The 16347-nt window shown below is 36.9% G+C and overlaps 1 protein-coding gene across 7 annotated transcripts in view; it reads left to right on the top strand.

Moving 5' to 3' along the window:
* The window catches only part of GRB14 (growth factor receptor bound protein 14), a 177945-nt gene extending 177102 nt beyond the window's left edge, over nucleotides 1–843 (top strand). For all 7 annotated transcript variants that reach the window (XM_036858656.1, XM_036858655.1, XM_036858653.1 and 4 more), the window contains one exon: nucleotides 477–843. In XM_036858656.1, coding sequence (XP_036714551.1) covers nucleotides 477–623 — 147 coding nt within the window. In that variant the 3' untranslated portion in view covers nucleotides 624–843. The remainder of the gene's footprint in view (nucleotides 1–476) is intronic.
* The last annotated feature ends 15504 nt before the right edge of the window (nucleotides 844–16347 follow it).

The following is a 16347-nucleotide window of genomic DNA, read 5'->3' as shown; positions in this document are numbered from 1 at the left end:
CCACTAACACAATATTTGATTGCTCCAGAATCAGTTTACTGATACAAATTATGGTGAATATTCATTTTTAATATATTAAGTAAGGCTTTAGGTAGACAACAACTAGAAATGGAAATTAATTTCTGTAGGTGGGAGTATTAAAATCTTTTGTTTACTTTTACACTGAATAGTGCCGATTTCTCACTGTGTACTGTATTGATTCAGAATAATCCTACTATTCTAACTACTGAACGTTAAGAGAATTTAGAGACAGAGAAAGTAGAGCCACACTGCTTACCTTAGGATCAGATGGTATTTCTTTTAAATGCAAGGGAAGTTACAAAGAAGAAGTGGACATGCCATAACATTCTTTTCACTGTCCTTTAGTGTTATAAATACATCAATTTTGGCATTTAAAGATGCAGTATGCAATAGAATATGATTGTCTTTCTGGGTATTTTGCCCTTCTTACCAGTTTGTTGTTTTTCCTGTTGCAGGTGGAAGATGATGGTGAAATGTTCCACACCCTGGATGATGGGCACACAAGATTTACGGATCTAATCCAGCTGGTGGAGTTCTATCAACTCAATAAGGGCGTTCTTCCTTGCAAGCTGAAACATTATTGTGCTAGGATTGCACTTTAGCCAAACAAGAAGTGACTTGTTAAACTGCTGAAGAAAAAGGACTCAAGAAAAAGAAAGACCATAAATAAGGGTGAAAGCATTGCCATGGTGAAAAGAATCTATTTCTCTTACAAGTTACAAAAAATAGTTTGTGCATTACAAATAAGTAAAGATTTGGATTGACATTACCTTCATCATTGAAATATTAATTAGTTAAAATTAAACCTCCGAAAAAAAATAATCTGGTGTGTTCTTGTGTGATTTTCCATTACTATAATATTTTCTTCAAATATGCACATTTTAAACATCTTTCTGTCCTTATTTACTATAGCAACATTAGAATTCTCAACCACAAAATATGAAAAAAAGTTGGGGCTCAGAATGAATTATTTGTGGACTGAATTTCAATTAACTACTGTTTTTGTAACTTAAGAAGTATGACAAAAACTTGAGTTAACAATTAAAAGAAGCTACTCACAACCTGTTAATAAAACTAAAAACTGGGCTTCCCTGGTGGCGCAGTGGTTAAGCTTCTGCCTGCCAATGCAGGGGACACGGGTTCGAGCCCTGGTCTGGGAAGATCCCACGTGCCGCGGAGCAACTGAGCCCGTGGGCCACAACTACTGAACCTGTGCGTCTGGAGCCTGTGCTCCGCGACAGTGAGAGGCCCGCGCACCGCAATGAAGAGTGGCCCCCACTCGCTGCAACTGGAGAAAGCCCTCGCACAGAAACGAAGACCCAACACAGCCAAAAATAAATAAATAAATTTATATAAAAAAAAAAAAAACTAAAAACTATTTTGAATTGTATATTTTCTGAGTTTATTATAACCTTAAAATCAAATCATATTTTGAAATAGCAGCTTAAAATTATTTTGAAGTATTGATATATTGATTTTTTTCAGGATGACTTTTATTACATATTATTAATTATACTATAATATTTACACTGATATTGTACCTATTAGTGACACGTTATATTCACTACATTTTTTTCATTCACTTAAGGATTGATTGGAACTATCTACTTGTTTTTAAGGAAATGATTAAAATATAGAGGGGATTTATATAATTTGCACATGCTTTCTCATGGCATGTAATCTGTCACAGTGTAACATTTTTCACGTTAATATTTAACATTTGCCCCACGCTGTAACTTTCAGAAGTTTCTTTAGATCCTTATACAACTAGATGATTAACCTGATCAAAATGTTAAAATCAAAGATGCAAAATCTATTAAGATCCAAATAGGTAAATCCATGCTATTCTCTTTGCCTACTCCCTTTTCATCATCTTACCTTGGCAATGTCGGTATGGAAAAGGTTTTGGAAACGTGAGGCACCCACCTCCCTTATCACCTCACTGAGACCATCTAGAAAGTTTTCGTTGGGATTTATAACTCTATTTTTCCTCCTTTTTGTGAGAAGGGTATTCACTGTTCTAAAAAAAGATGAGAAATAAAACATTAAATAAATGTTAAAATCATACAAAATATTGCTCATCTCCTCTGATCCTCGTAACAACATTTTGGGAAAGTTAAGAAGATTTTTTAAGAACAATATTTCAAAAATGCATACTGTAGTTTTAAATAAAAGCGATTCATTTTTGGTAATAGAGCATCTGAAAACATTCATACAATGCTAATAAAATCAATTATTACTGAAAAAGAATTACTGGCAGAATTTTAAAAATACTCAATTTGCTTTTAGCCAAAGCAAACCTAATTCTTAAAACACTGAAACTTAGAACATAAATCTGATGCTATAAAATATCGATCTGGTGTCTACAAAGGCTTAAATGACACATAGGACCCCTAAATAGAGGAGCAAGAGGTAAACACACTTGACCCTTTCAACCTTGTAGAGTATCTCTGATTATTTCTGACTTATTTCTGATTTATAAAAATACTTTGTGTTTTGAACTGATATGCATTTTCTTATTTTGCACCAGGGTCAAATTGACAATATCAGAAAATGTAATATTTTAAATGCTAGACTCTCATAAGTTGACCAATTTGTGCTTGTCTTTGTTATTTGTGCCTCTAACTTCATTCACAATCTAAATTAATTATTGTGGAGCCCAGATTTTGTACATAATTGCTCATTTTGGTCTTAAAGCATGAGTCAAGAAAAATTATTGAGGAAAGGCTGACATTATCCTTCCTGATTCCTTCGGATAAAAGGTTTTGAACACGTGTGTATGTATGTAAATCTTATATGAAATTAAATCTGAGAGTGTCAGACACATCAAGAGTTAGTACAGTATTAAAATGGATTTCCAAGAAAAATGTGAATTACCTTTGGGTTATTTTTCATTTTGGTTTAGCCAAGTTTTGCTATCTTGCACCATTTTAGAGTGGGATTAGGTCAGATTAGCTCTATGTTTTCTTCTTTTTTTCTTTTCATTATGTTGGAGTTAGTATACTTTATTCTCCTAGAAAGAAAAAAAACCCAGCAGATCTGGTCCACATTGTTCTTTTTCATTTTTTTAAATGGAAGAATTATTTATTTTGAAACATTCAGGAAACCTAGGTCAAACAAGATAAAAATTATGAGTGTTTCAATTCAGAATAATTACTTGTTTCACGTGTATAATGGTGCAAAGACCTGACTGATTTGAGTATATTAGTTGGAGATTTTTATCTTAGCTCTATTTTAGGGTGGTCAGCATCAGTTAATCAGAGGCCCATGGGGTCTCTAGCTTCTGATCACCAGCAGTGCCAACTCTACATATGGTAGTTGTGTTACGGTAGGGATATCAGACTATCACCTGGATTATGATTTCTCTGAAGAGGAAAGATTATCATTGGTTATGGTTACAATTTGGTGTTTCAAGCTGGCTCCATATTTAGAAAGCTCTTCCCTCTATTGCCAGGCATTCTTAAGCTTTTCTGTGCCTTGGATCCATCTAGCAGCCTGGTGAAATTTATGGACCCTCTTCACAGAATGTCTTTAAATGCAGAAAATAAATAGAATTTCAAAGCACAGTAATTATAGAAACATAACTGTACAATTGTATATGTAGGTGGACCCTGGGTGGAAACGCTGCTGTAGCGTGGCCTGCTGTGTCTCCTGGCTGTGTTGATTGTTGCCCATATAAAGCAACAGTTTTCTGTCTCACGTTCTAGTTTTCTGTCTCACGTTCTGTAGGGAATACAGGAGCTGATTCTCAGTCAGTGTTAACCCACACCAGTGGGGCACAGAGTAGTTTGCTTGAGATGCAGGGTTCTTGTAACACTTATTGAACACTCAACCAAACCTTCATACCTGCCTCTTGTGGGATTATCACCTCCTGCCAGCACTGGCTCCTACACTTTTACCATCTGTGACACTTAGGCATGCTCATAACCAGGGCACTGCTTGTAATGTCTCTAACTGCATGTATCTCAGACCACAAATTATAGATGTGAACAAGAGAAAGGCAAGCCTTTGGGCTGAGCACATAACTATACTCACCCAAAACATCATTGCAGAGATCACCCAATTTGAGAAAGGGATCTGAGTGAATTTTTAACCAGCATAAATACTTGTTTCTACAGTGGGGTATCAGGTGACTAGTCCTTTACCATGCTGGTTCACTTTGTAATTATAAAAAATTCACCAGTTCCTAATTCAACCCCACGTGATACACAAGGCATTAGAAACTAGAATTAAGATTATAGCTCTGAGGTTAGACTTTGCGGATTTGGATTCCAGGCCATTACATAGTAGCTATGTAGCCTTGGTCAAATCACAGTTTCTTCTTTTCTGTAGAGGGTATTACAATCACCATCACCACCTCTTCTTTAGTGGGGGGGCGGGGGTGTGTGTGTGAAATGAAATCATTGATGTAAAGTGCTCAGCACATGGTCTAGAATCTTAATCGATGTATTTTTTATTATATTAGTGATTGTACATTTAGGTACTCCACCTCCCTGGGACATTGCCCATTCCACCACTGAGTATACTTGCTGTGCTACCACTTGTTTGCCCTTCCTGCCAAGAACGACACAATATACGTCATACATCGTGCCTCTGCCCTGGTTTCAGTCCTTTGTATAACACTGCTTTTGTGGAAGTAGCCACAGTTACAGTACAGTGGGGGGTACCCAGACCATCTGTAGGGACTATGTGGACAGCTGTCCCTAACTGCACCAGATCCTACAGACTCCCGTGCTTCCTTCCACTTGCTGATTAATAAATATAAAGTGAGATTTGAGATTCTCATACTTTCCATCTCCCTCCCCCCAAATAACATTGATAGGATGGGAAGTATAGAAGATTGAAAACCTGCTCCAGAGACCCCCACCTAGACAACACAGGAATTGAGCTAACACATGGCTGAGTGGAGGAAGAAAAAAGGACTCCTAGGTGATGGTGCATCTCTGGGAAATTAGTAAACTTTCACTGAATGAACGTGTCCCTGGTTGTACACTTAGAGTGGATTCTGCTCCCCTCAGAAGCTCTTGTAATGCTGGCAATCTGATTAGGAGCTGAAAACAATGCTGTCACCTTGTGTGCTTGTTAAGTTCACTTCAGCATGTACTGAGTGCCTATTATGTGAAAGGCACTTTTAGAGATGCAGAATTGAATATTAGAGTATTGGATACACAAATATGTGTCCTAGAAGCCAAGCTGGATAAGTGTTATAAATACAATGGGAGAGAGACATTGGTTACACTTGCTGAATGATGGGAAGAATGAGATGGGTCCTGGAAGGCCTGTAGGATTTATATTTACAAAACCTTGGAGAAACAGCCGACAGTGTCGTCAAAGGGGGAGTGGCAATGCCAGGCAGCATGGAAAGTGCACAGATTGAATTTAAGAGTTTTTCAGCAAATGATAGCTTCATTGTAACTGAAGTACACAGGGCATGTGACAGAGGGGAAGGCCATGGCTAATAGGACTGGAAAGGCAAGCTTGGCAAAGTGGTTTACATTTTAGTTAAGGAAAGCCATAGCCGGGCACCCCATTTCATTTTTACCTGGTTGAAATCAGGAATGGGCTTTATTAGTCTTTTTATCTCTTTTAAACCAAAGAGCTCATCAAGAAGCCATTGCAATAATCTGGGCAATAATCAGGAGAGCCTGCTCTAGACCCATGGGCATGAAAAAATGATTTTATGGAGTGGGGAATCATCAGTGTTATCATCAGACATTGGAGAAGCAAAGGGAGGAGTTGAAAATTATTAGTAGGTTTAGGGCCAAAGAAACTAGGAAGATTGTGATAATTATGATGGTAACAAAGTTCCAATTTTAACAGATGTCACTGGAATTCTTTGAAAAATAATTCTCTTTATTTAGAACCTCTTTATATAGGAAGGTAGGCCTGAAGGCTTGATGCTGAAAAAAATAGGTAAGTACAGAGAACTTCATTTTGCATTGGAAGATAATTTGGGCATGGAAGTGGACTGGGGAGGCAGCAACAGGATGAATGAAGGGGCCTAATGAGATGGTGGGAGGCTGGAAGCTGAGGAGAAAGATGGCCTGAGAAAGTCCTGAGACCAGGTGGTAAAAAAGACTCTTAAGAACATGGATATTGAGGACATATTTCTTGGGATGTTTGCTCTGTGGTTCTGCAATTTAACAACCTTTCATTTTCCCAAACCTGATATGAAGTCTCCACACATACAAATGATTTGGAAGAGAGTTGTGGTAGAAAGTCCAGAGAAAGGACCATGCTCCACATCAAGGTTTAGGTGGAACGCAAGCAAATAAAATTTCAGCAGAAATAGGAAATTCAAACAACAGGAACAAATGTCAGAAATTTTGAGTTGGGCTTTGGCCTTCCAAGTAGATGTAGTTTGTTTTACAACAACCAAAAAGCAGTCCGCCCTCAGCTAAGATATAATTTTCCCTTTCTGTAATCGTTACAAAAAAATCACCCTTTGTTTGCCTTAGCAGCAACCCTAACTCATTCCCTGCCCTCCCCCTTTATAATGTACCTTCTTGCGCATCACCGTTTCTTCACTTGCTGGGACTCAATCGCTGACATTCCCCCCACCTCCCTGAAACTGTGTGGCCACATAAAAGGAAAAAATTCAGACCTTTCTTACATGCTCTTTCAGCAACTTTGGTGCTGCTAGTCACTCTCTCCTTCTTGAACCATTCCCTTCTTTTGTTTTCCGTGTCAACAAAATCCTTACATTCTTCCTATCCTGCTGGATGCCTCTTCTTGGTCTTCTTTACAAACTTGTTGCCCTTTTTGCTCATCCCTTAAATCTTGCTATGCTCAGCTACATCCTAGGATTAATTTTCCTCCCTCCTTATTTTACTCCAACCCTGTAGACTCTTTCCTTTATTCTCATGGCTTCACATACCGTCTTAAGTGGCTTTAAAACTTGTGCCTCCTTTCTGAACTTTAGATCCATTTATTCGGCTACTTGTTCAACCTCTCCATTTGTATATCTTACAGTTACATCAAACTCTACATTTCTATGGATCTCTGTATCTTCCCTCAAGACCTGATCTCCTCCAGAGCTTCACAGCTCAGTAACCGTGCTACCACCAGCTTTCCAAACAGCAACCTAGAAAGTATCAAGTGCTGTGAAATGTCAATTATATCTGTGTATTTCTCTCCACTTCCATTGCCATTGCACAAATCTGGGCCACGTTCTTTCCTAGACTACTATAGCAGATTCTTGGATGGTCTTTCTTTTTCTGATCTTTCTCTATACCCTCCCTCCTCAAGTTCATTCTATACTCTACAGAGTGATCTCTCAAAAATACTTGATCATACCACTCACTCCCCTACTTAAAAACTTCAATGGCTTCCTACTGCCTTTGGATAAAGCCTTTTTAAAAGGGCTATGAGGCTTTCATGATTTGGCCTTTGTATTTCCAGCATTATCTTTAGCCACTCTTCCTTGCATTCTATTTTCCAGCTAGCCAATTCCTTGGAATAGACTCTATTCTGACACGTTTTCTTTGGCTTTGGCCCTTGCACATACTGGTCCCTTTATCTTGAACACATTTCTTTACCGTTCTCTCCAACCCAGGTAACCCTTTCCCCCTTTTTGGGGCTTACGTAACATACTATTTCTTCAGGAAAATTTTCTTGACTATAGATTAGGTTAGGTTACCCAACAATATGTTCCTCCCACTTTTCTCTTACAAAGCGTGTCACACTCTATTGAATTAGTCATTAACTTTTGTTTTCTCTATTAAGTCCAAGTTTCTGGCAAGAAAGGACTTTGTTCATGGTTGTAGCCTCAGAATTTAGCAGAGTGTCTAAGGCAGATATTAAGTGCTCAATAGAGATTTGTTGAATGAATCAATACAATGATGAGGAGGAACAGAATATAAGATCAGTGTTTGAACTCCTAAATCTGGAGTTCCTATGGAGCATCCATGAGGAAATGGTTTCAGAGATTATAAGATAAAAGTCAGAATTCAGGTATACCCTGTGATCATTTACCTAATCATGATAATGATGATATTTCAGTTTCCCTCCATCCTTATTTTATTCTCCTTCATTGAAAATTTATACTCATTAAAAATTGCTTTCGCATTGAATTCAGTTGAAAACATCCAGAATTCCGATCGTGTTTTTCTGGGCTGGTGGCATGGTATCTCTCCTATTCTGCTTTTAAAAAGTGCTGGAGTCTCAGTACTCAGCAAACCTATAAATTCAATACAACCCTCATCAAGACCCTACTGGATTTTTTCCCATGCTGTAGTAATGATTCTAACTTTGTCCAGAAAAATAAACATATAAGAACAGCCAACAGTACTTAGAAAACGGTGGGGTGTTGCTCTAACATATTAAAACATACATAAAGTAAGAGTGATTAAAATAATTTATAAATCAACTAATGTGATTATTGTGTAATTGAAACTGAGCAACCTGCTTTTGGTTGTTGTTGCTGAGGACTCACAAGAGAAGAAAGCTACTCTTTTTCCTATCCTTACTTCAGAAAGCAGAGACTAACACTGTGATTGTAAACATCTGAGCTACCCTCACACCTGAAAAGAGGTGAGAAAACCTTGTCTTTTAGAAGTATTGAAGGGTAGTAAAAGCTAGATTATCCAAAGAGGAGAAAAGGGATTTATTTGTATGTTGCAAGAAGTGGAAACGGCCTAACCAAAGGGGAGATAAATATAGTTTAGCTGAAGTTGAGAAGCAGATGGTGGTTTGGGTTTTACTTTTGAGGAGCAGAAACCTGTGTCCCTCTTATCCACATCTCTGTGGATGGGCAGATGATTGGAGAATGCCTGGAAGATGAGACTCTAAGTATTTTATCTCAGAGAGCAGAGACAAGGGCTTCTGTGGCAGAACCTGGAGACAGGAGACTGCTCAGAGCGCCAGGGGTAACCTGATGGCAGAAGATCCATGTGACAGCAACATATTTTAGCAAAAGGATCAAATGGTGCTAATTGCCAAAGAGGAAGATCAAGCCACAGCCTTTGGTGCCTGGGACCGTGCCTTGGATTTCTATAAAGGTAAAGTTGGCTGCACTCAAGTGTCATTGAGCAAATTCACATTTCTTTAAAATGGAAAAGAGAAGCCAAAGAAAGAATAAAGAATATGCATGGAATTAGAATCAATGAGGAAACAGTTGAGTTTTTTAGGTTTGATGGGACAACTAGTATTTCACAACTCCCTACTTTACTCTTTATGCCATAATAAATTTCAGATAGTTCAAAAACCTAAACATAAAATATGAAGTCATAAAGAACCGGAAAAATTATAGAGGAATATTTCTGTAAAACTGTGGTTGTATTTGATCATTAAAGCCAGAAATAAAAGAAGCACTGAAACATACAAAGTTAAAATCTATACAAAAAAGGAATACCACCACCATAAATAAGGCTTAATAACAAAAGAAAAATTTGATAAAATATTCATAACATTATTAACAAAAAATATGATTAACATTGCTATTGTGCAAAATGCCTTTACGTATCAATAAACAAGACATGCATTCTAAGAGAAAAAAGGCAAAGAAATAACTAACAGCCAATTTAAAAAAATAGATCGCCAATTTACATATAAAAAGAAGTTCAGCCTTATTAGCATTCAGGAACTAAAATTTAAATTTTGATCAGTTATTTCTTTTCCAAATAGATTGGCATAAAGTATTGTCAGGGAGGGAAACATTAAACATCCCCACCATGTTATTGGTGGGAATTTCGAGTGCTCCATACTTCTGGTAGAATAGTTAGGCAATATTTTGTTTGAGATTTAAAAATTGAGATATAACTGACATATAACATTTTATTAGTTTTAGGTATACTCAAATACACAATTTGTTATATGTATATATTGTGAAATGATTACCAAAATAAACTCATCCATCACTACCCAGAGTTACAATTTTTTTCTTGTGAAGAGAACTTTTAAGATCTACTCTCTTATCAACTTTTAAATATATAATACAGTATTGTTAACTATAGTCACCATACTATGAATTACATCCCCAGGACTTATTTATCTCATAACTGAAAGTTTATGCCTTTTGACCACCTTCACCTCTTTCACCCAACCACCCCAAACCTCTGGCAACCACTAATCTGTTCTCTGTATCTATGAATTCAGTTTTTTTTAGATTCCATCATTCAGTATTTGTCTTTTTCTGTCTGACTTATTTTGCTTAGTATAATGTCCTCAAGGACCATCCATATTGTTGAAAATGGCAGGATTTCCTTATTCTGTGGCTGAATAATATTTGGCAATATATTCATAAAATAGAAAATGTGAATTCCACTTTATCAAGAAACTCTATTTCTAGAAATTTATTCTAAGGAGAAAATTGGTCAAATAGTGTATCTAAATGTACTCATCAATTCGTTTGTTCACATATTCATTCACACAACAGATATTTTGTTGGTGCCCACTGTATGCTTGACTATGAACAACTGATGTATATAAAAGACACAATCACTGATCTTGTGGAGCTTATGTTCTGGTTAAAGATACAGACAAAACAGAGAAAACAAATTAAAAATAGATTCAAATGACGTGTAAGGAACTACTAACAAGAATAAGAGAATAATGGGTAATGTACATTAGATAAGATGGCCAGAGAAGACCTCTCTGGGGAAGTGTCATTTAAGGGGAGACAAATAATTAAATATATTTACAATATATAAACAATGTTTATATATTTTGTTCTATGGTTGAAGAGTTTTCCAAGCAGTGAAAAGAACACATGCAAAAGCCCAAGGTAAAACAAAACATTACATACTTGAGGAACAGAATGGTTGGGCGTGGTGTGGAAGGAGTGAGTAGCACAGATGATAGTAAAGACAGGTAACATTCAGAGCATATAGGCCCTTTTAGGCAGGCCATGAAAAGGAATTTGGATTCTATTCTAAGGGTAATGGAAAGCCTTTGATGGCTTTTTCTTTTAATTGGAGTGAAATTGCTTTACAATGTTGCGTTAGTTTCTGCTGTACAATGAAGTGAATCAGCTATATGTATACCTATATCCCCTCCTTCTTGGACCTCCCTCCCACCCATCTAGGTTGTCACAGAGCACCGAGCTGAGCTCCGTGTGCTATACAGCAGGTTCCCACTAGCTATCTATTTTACACATGGTAGTGTATTTATGTCAAACCTAATCACCCAATTCATCCCACCCTCCCCTTGCACCGGTGTCCACATGTCTCTTCTCTATGTCTGTCTCTATTCCTACCCGACAAATAGGCTGATCTGTACCATTTTTCTAGATTCCACATATATGCGTTAATATATGATATTTGTTTTTCTCTTTCTGGCTTACTTCACCCTGTATGACAGACTCTAGGTCCATCCATATCTCTACAAATGACCCAGTTGCGTTCCTTTTTATGGCTGAGTAATATTCCATTGTATATATGTACCACATCTTCTTTATCCATTCATCTATCGTTGGACATTTACATTGTTTCCATGACCTGGCTATTGTAAATAGTGCTGCAATGAACACTGGGGTACATGTGTCCTTTTGAATTATGGTTTTCTCAGGGTATATGCCCAGTAGTGGGATTCCTGGGTCATATGGTAGTTCTATTTTTAGTTTTGTTTTTTTTTTTAAATATAATTTTTTTTTATACAGCAGTTTCTTATTAGTTATCTATTTTATACATATTAGTGTATATATACCAATCCCAGTCCCCCAGTTCAACCCACCACCCCCCGGCACTTCCCTCCTTGGTGTCCATACGTTTGTTCTCTACATCTGTGTCTCTATTTCTGCCTTGCAAACCAGTTCATCTATAGCATTTTTCTAGATTCCACATATACGTGTTCATATATGATATGTGTTTTTCTCTTTCTGACTTACTTCACTCTGTATGACAGTCTCTAGGTCCATCCACATCTATACAATTGACGCAATTTCGCTCCTTTTTATGGCTGAGTGATATTCCATTGTACATATGTACCACATCTTCTTTATCCATTCATCTGTCGATGGGCATTTAGGTTGCTTCCATGACCTGGCTACTGTAAATAGTGTGGCAATGAACATTGGGGTGCGTGTGTCTTTTGAATTATGGTTTTCTCTGGGTATATGCCCAGTAGAGGGATTGCTGGGTCATATGGTAATTCTATTTTTAGTTTTTTAAGGAACCTCCATACTATTCTCCATGGTGACTGTATCAATTGACATTCCCACCAACAGTGCAAGAGGGTTCCCTTTTTCCACACCCTCTCCAGCATTTGTTGTTTGTAGATTTTTGGATGATGGCTCTTCTAACCGGTGTGAGGTGATACCTCATTGTAGTTTTGATTCGCATTTCTCTAATAACTAGTGATGTTGAGCAGCTTTTCATGTGCCTCTTGGCCATCTGTATGTCTTCTTTGCAGAGATGTCTGCTTAGGTCTGCTGCCCATTTTTGGATTGGGTTGTTTGTTTTTTTTTGATATTGAGCTGCATGAGCTGTTTGTATATTTTGGAGATTAATCCTTTGTCAGTCGATTCACTTGCAAATATTTTCTCCCATTCTGAGGGTTGTCTTTTCGTCTTGTTTGTGGTTTCCTTTGCTGTGCAAAAGGTTTGAAGTTTCATGAGGTCCCATTTGTTTATTTTTGTTTTTATTTCCATTACTCTAGGAGGTGGGTCAAAAAAGATCTTGCTGCGATTTATGTCAAAGAGTGTTCTTCCTATGTTTTCCTCTAAGAGTTTATAGTGTCCGGTCTTACATTTATTTTATATCCATTTTGAGTTTGTTTTTTTGTATGGTGTTAGGGAGTGTTCTAATTTCATTCTTTTACATGTACCTGTCCAGTTTTCCCAGCACCACTTATTGAAGAGACTGTCTTTTCTCCATTGTATATCCTTGCCTCTTTTGTCATAGATTAGTTTACCATAGGTGTGTGGGTTTATCTCTGGGCTTTCTATCCTGTTCCATTGATCTATATTTCTGTTTTTGTGCCAGTACCATATTGTCTTGATTACTGTAGCTTTGTAGTATAGTCTGAAGTTGGGAGTCTGATTCCTCCAGCTCCGTTTTTTTCCTTCAAGATTGCTTTGGCTATTCAGGGTCTTTTGTGTCTCCATACAAATTTTAAGACTTTTTGTTCTAGTTCTGTAAAAAATGTCATTGGTAATTTGATAGGGATTGCATTAAATCTGTAGATTGCTTTGGGTAGTAAAGTCATTTCACCATATTGATTCTTCCAATACAAGAACAAGGTATATGTCTCCATCTGTTTGTGTCATCTTTAATTTCTTTCATCAGTGTCTCATACTTTTGTGAGTACAGGTCTTTTACCTCCTTAGGTAGGTTTATTCCTAGGTATTTTCTTCTCTTTGTTGCAAAGCTGAATGGGATTGTTTCCTTAATTCCCCTTTCTGATCTTTCGTCATTAGTGTATAGGAATGCAAGAGATTTCTGTGCATTGATTTTGTATCCTTCGACTTTACCAAATTCATTGATTAGCTCTAGTAGTTGTCTGGTGGCATCTTTAGGATTATCTACTTATAGTATCATGTCATCTGCAAACAGTGACAATTTTACTTCTTCTTTCCAATTTTTATTCCTTTTATTTCTTTTTCTTCTCTGACTGCGTGGCTAGGACTTCCAAACTATGTTGAATAACAGCGTTGAGAGTGGCAACCTTGTCTTGTTCCTGATCTTAGAGGAAATGCTTTTGGTTTTTTCACCATTGAGAATGATATTTGCTGTGGGGGTTTCTTGCATATGGCCTTTATTATGTTGAGGTAGATTCCCTCTATGCCCACTATCTGGAGAGTTTTTATCATAAATGGGTGTTGAATTTTGTCAAAGCTTTTTCTGCATCTATTGAGATGATCATATGGTTTTTATTCTTCAGTTGTTATGTGGTGTATCAACTGATTGATTTGCATATGTTGAAGAATCCTTGCATCCCTGGGATAAATCCCACCCTTGATCATGTGTATGATCCTTTTAATGTGTTGTTGGATTTGTTGAGGATTTTTGCATCTATATTCATCAGTGATATTGGTCTGTAATTTTCTTTTTTTGAGGTATCTCTGTCCTGGTTTTGGTATCAGGGTAATGGTGGCTTCGTAGAATGTTTGAGAGTGTTCCTTCCTCTGCAATTTTTTGGAATAGTTGGGTGTTAGCTCTTCTCTAATGTTTTATAGAATTTACCTGTGAAGCCATCTGGACCAGGACTTTGTTTGTTGGAAGACTTTTAATCACAGTTTCAATTTCATTACTTGTGATTGGTCTGTTCATATTTTCTATTTCTTCCTGGTTCAGTCTGGAAGGTTATAGCTTTCTAAGAATTTGTCCATTTCTTCCAGGTTGTCCATTTTATTGGCATAGAGTTGCTCATAGTAGTCTCTTAGGATGCTTTGTATTTCTGCGGTGTCCGTTGTAACTTCTCCTTTTTCATTTCTAATTTTATTGATTTGAGTCCTCTCCCTCTTTTTCTTGATAAGTGAGGCTAAAAGTTTATCAATTTTGTTTATCTTCTCAAAGAACCAGCTTTTAGTTTTATTATCTTTGCTATTGTTTTCTTTGTTTCTATTTCATTTATTTCTGCTCTGATCTTTATGATTTTTTTCCTTCTACTAACTTTGGGTTTTGTTTGTTCATCTTTCTCTAGTTCCTTTAGGTGTAAGGTTAGGTTGTTTATTTGAGATTTTTCTTGTTTCTTGAGGTAGGATTCTATTGCTATAAACTTCCCTCTTAGAACTGCTTTTGCTGCATCCCATAGCTTTTGGATTGTCGTATTTTCATTGTCATTTGTCTCTAGGTAGTTTTGATTTCCTCTTTGATTTCTTCAGTGACCTCTTGGGTATTTAGTAGCATATTGTTTAGCCTCCATGTGTTTGTGTTTTTTACCTTTTTCTCCCTGTAACTGATTTGTAATTTCATAGCGTTGTGGTTGCAAAAGATGCTTGATATGATTTCAGTTTTCTTAAATTTACCGAGGCTTGATTTGTGAACCAAGATGTGAGCTATCCTGGAGAATGTTCCATGTGCACTTGAGAAGAAAGTGTAATCTGCTGTTTTGGGATGGAATTTCCTATAAATATCAATTAAATCTATCTGGTCTATTGTGTCATTTAAAGCTTCTGTTTCCTTATTAATGTTCTGTCTGGAAGATCTGTTCATTGGTGTAAGTCAGGTGTTAAAGTCCCACACTATTATTGTGTTTTTGTCAATTTCCTCTTTTATAGCTGTTAGCAGTTGCTTTATGTATTGAGGTGCTCCTATGTTGGGTGCATATATATTTATAAATGTTATATCTTCTTCTTGGATTGATCCCTTGAACATTATATAGTGTCCTTCCTTGCCTCTTTTAACATTCTTTATTTTAAAGTCTATTTTATCTGATATGAGTATTGCTACTCCAGCTTTCTTTTGATTTCCATTTGCATGGAATATTTTTTTCCATCCCTTCACTTTGTCTGTATGTGTCCCTAGGTCTGAAGTGGGTCTCTTGTCGACAGCATATATATGGGTCTTGTTTTTGTATCCATTCAGTCAGCCTGTGTCTTTTGGTTGGAGCATTTAATCCATTTACATTTAAGGTAATTATCGATATATATGTTCCTGTGACCATTTTCTTAATTGCTTTGGGTTTGTTTTTGTAGGTCCTTTTCTTCTCTTGTGTTTCCCACTTAGAGAAGTTCCTTTAGCATTTGCTGTAGAGCTGGTTTGGTGGTGCTGAATTCTCTTAGTTTTTGCTTGGTTGTAAGGGTTTTGATTTCTCCATCGAATCTGAATGAGATCCTTGCCGGGTAGAGTAATCTTGGTCGTAGGTTCTTCCCTTTCATCACTTTAAGTATATCATGCCACTCCTTTCTGGCTTGTACAGTTTCTGCTGAGAAATCAGCTGGTAACCTTATGGGAGTTCCCTTGTATGTTATTTTTCGTTTTTTCCTTGCTGCTTTTAATAATTTTTCTGTCTTTAATTTTTGCCAATTTGATTACTATGTGTCTCGGCGTGTTTCTCCTTGGATTTATCCTGTATGGGACTCTCTGTGCTTCCTGGACTTGGGTGGCTATTTCCTTTCCCATGTTTGGGAAGTTTTCGACTATAATCTCTTAAAATATTTTCTCGGGTCCTTTCTCTCTCTCTTCTCTTTCTGGGACCCCTGTCATGCGAATGTTGGTGTGTTTAATGTTGTTCCAGAGGTCTCTTAGGCTGTCTTCATTTCTTTTCATTCTTTTTTCTTTATTCTGTTCCTCAGCAGTGAATTCCACCATTCTATCTTCCAAGTCACTTATCCATTCTTCTGCCTCAGTTATTCTGCTATTGATTCCTTCTAGTGTATTTTTCAATTCAGTTGTTGCATTGTTCATCTCTGTTTGTTCTTTAATTCTTCTAGGTGTTTGTTCTTAA

The sequence above is a fragment of the Balaenoptera musculus genome, chromosome 7 (genome assembly GCF_009873245.2).
Source record: "Balaenoptera musculus isolate JJ_BM4_2016_0621 chromosome 7, mBalMus1.pri.v3, whole genome shotgun sequence".
Classification (NCBI taxonomy): domain Eukaryota; kingdom Metazoa; phylum Chordata; class Mammalia; order Artiodactyla; family Balaenopteridae; genus Balaenoptera; species Balaenoptera musculus.
Note: the sequence above shows the minus strand (reverse complement) of the source record. Positions and strands in the feature narration are given on the sequence as shown.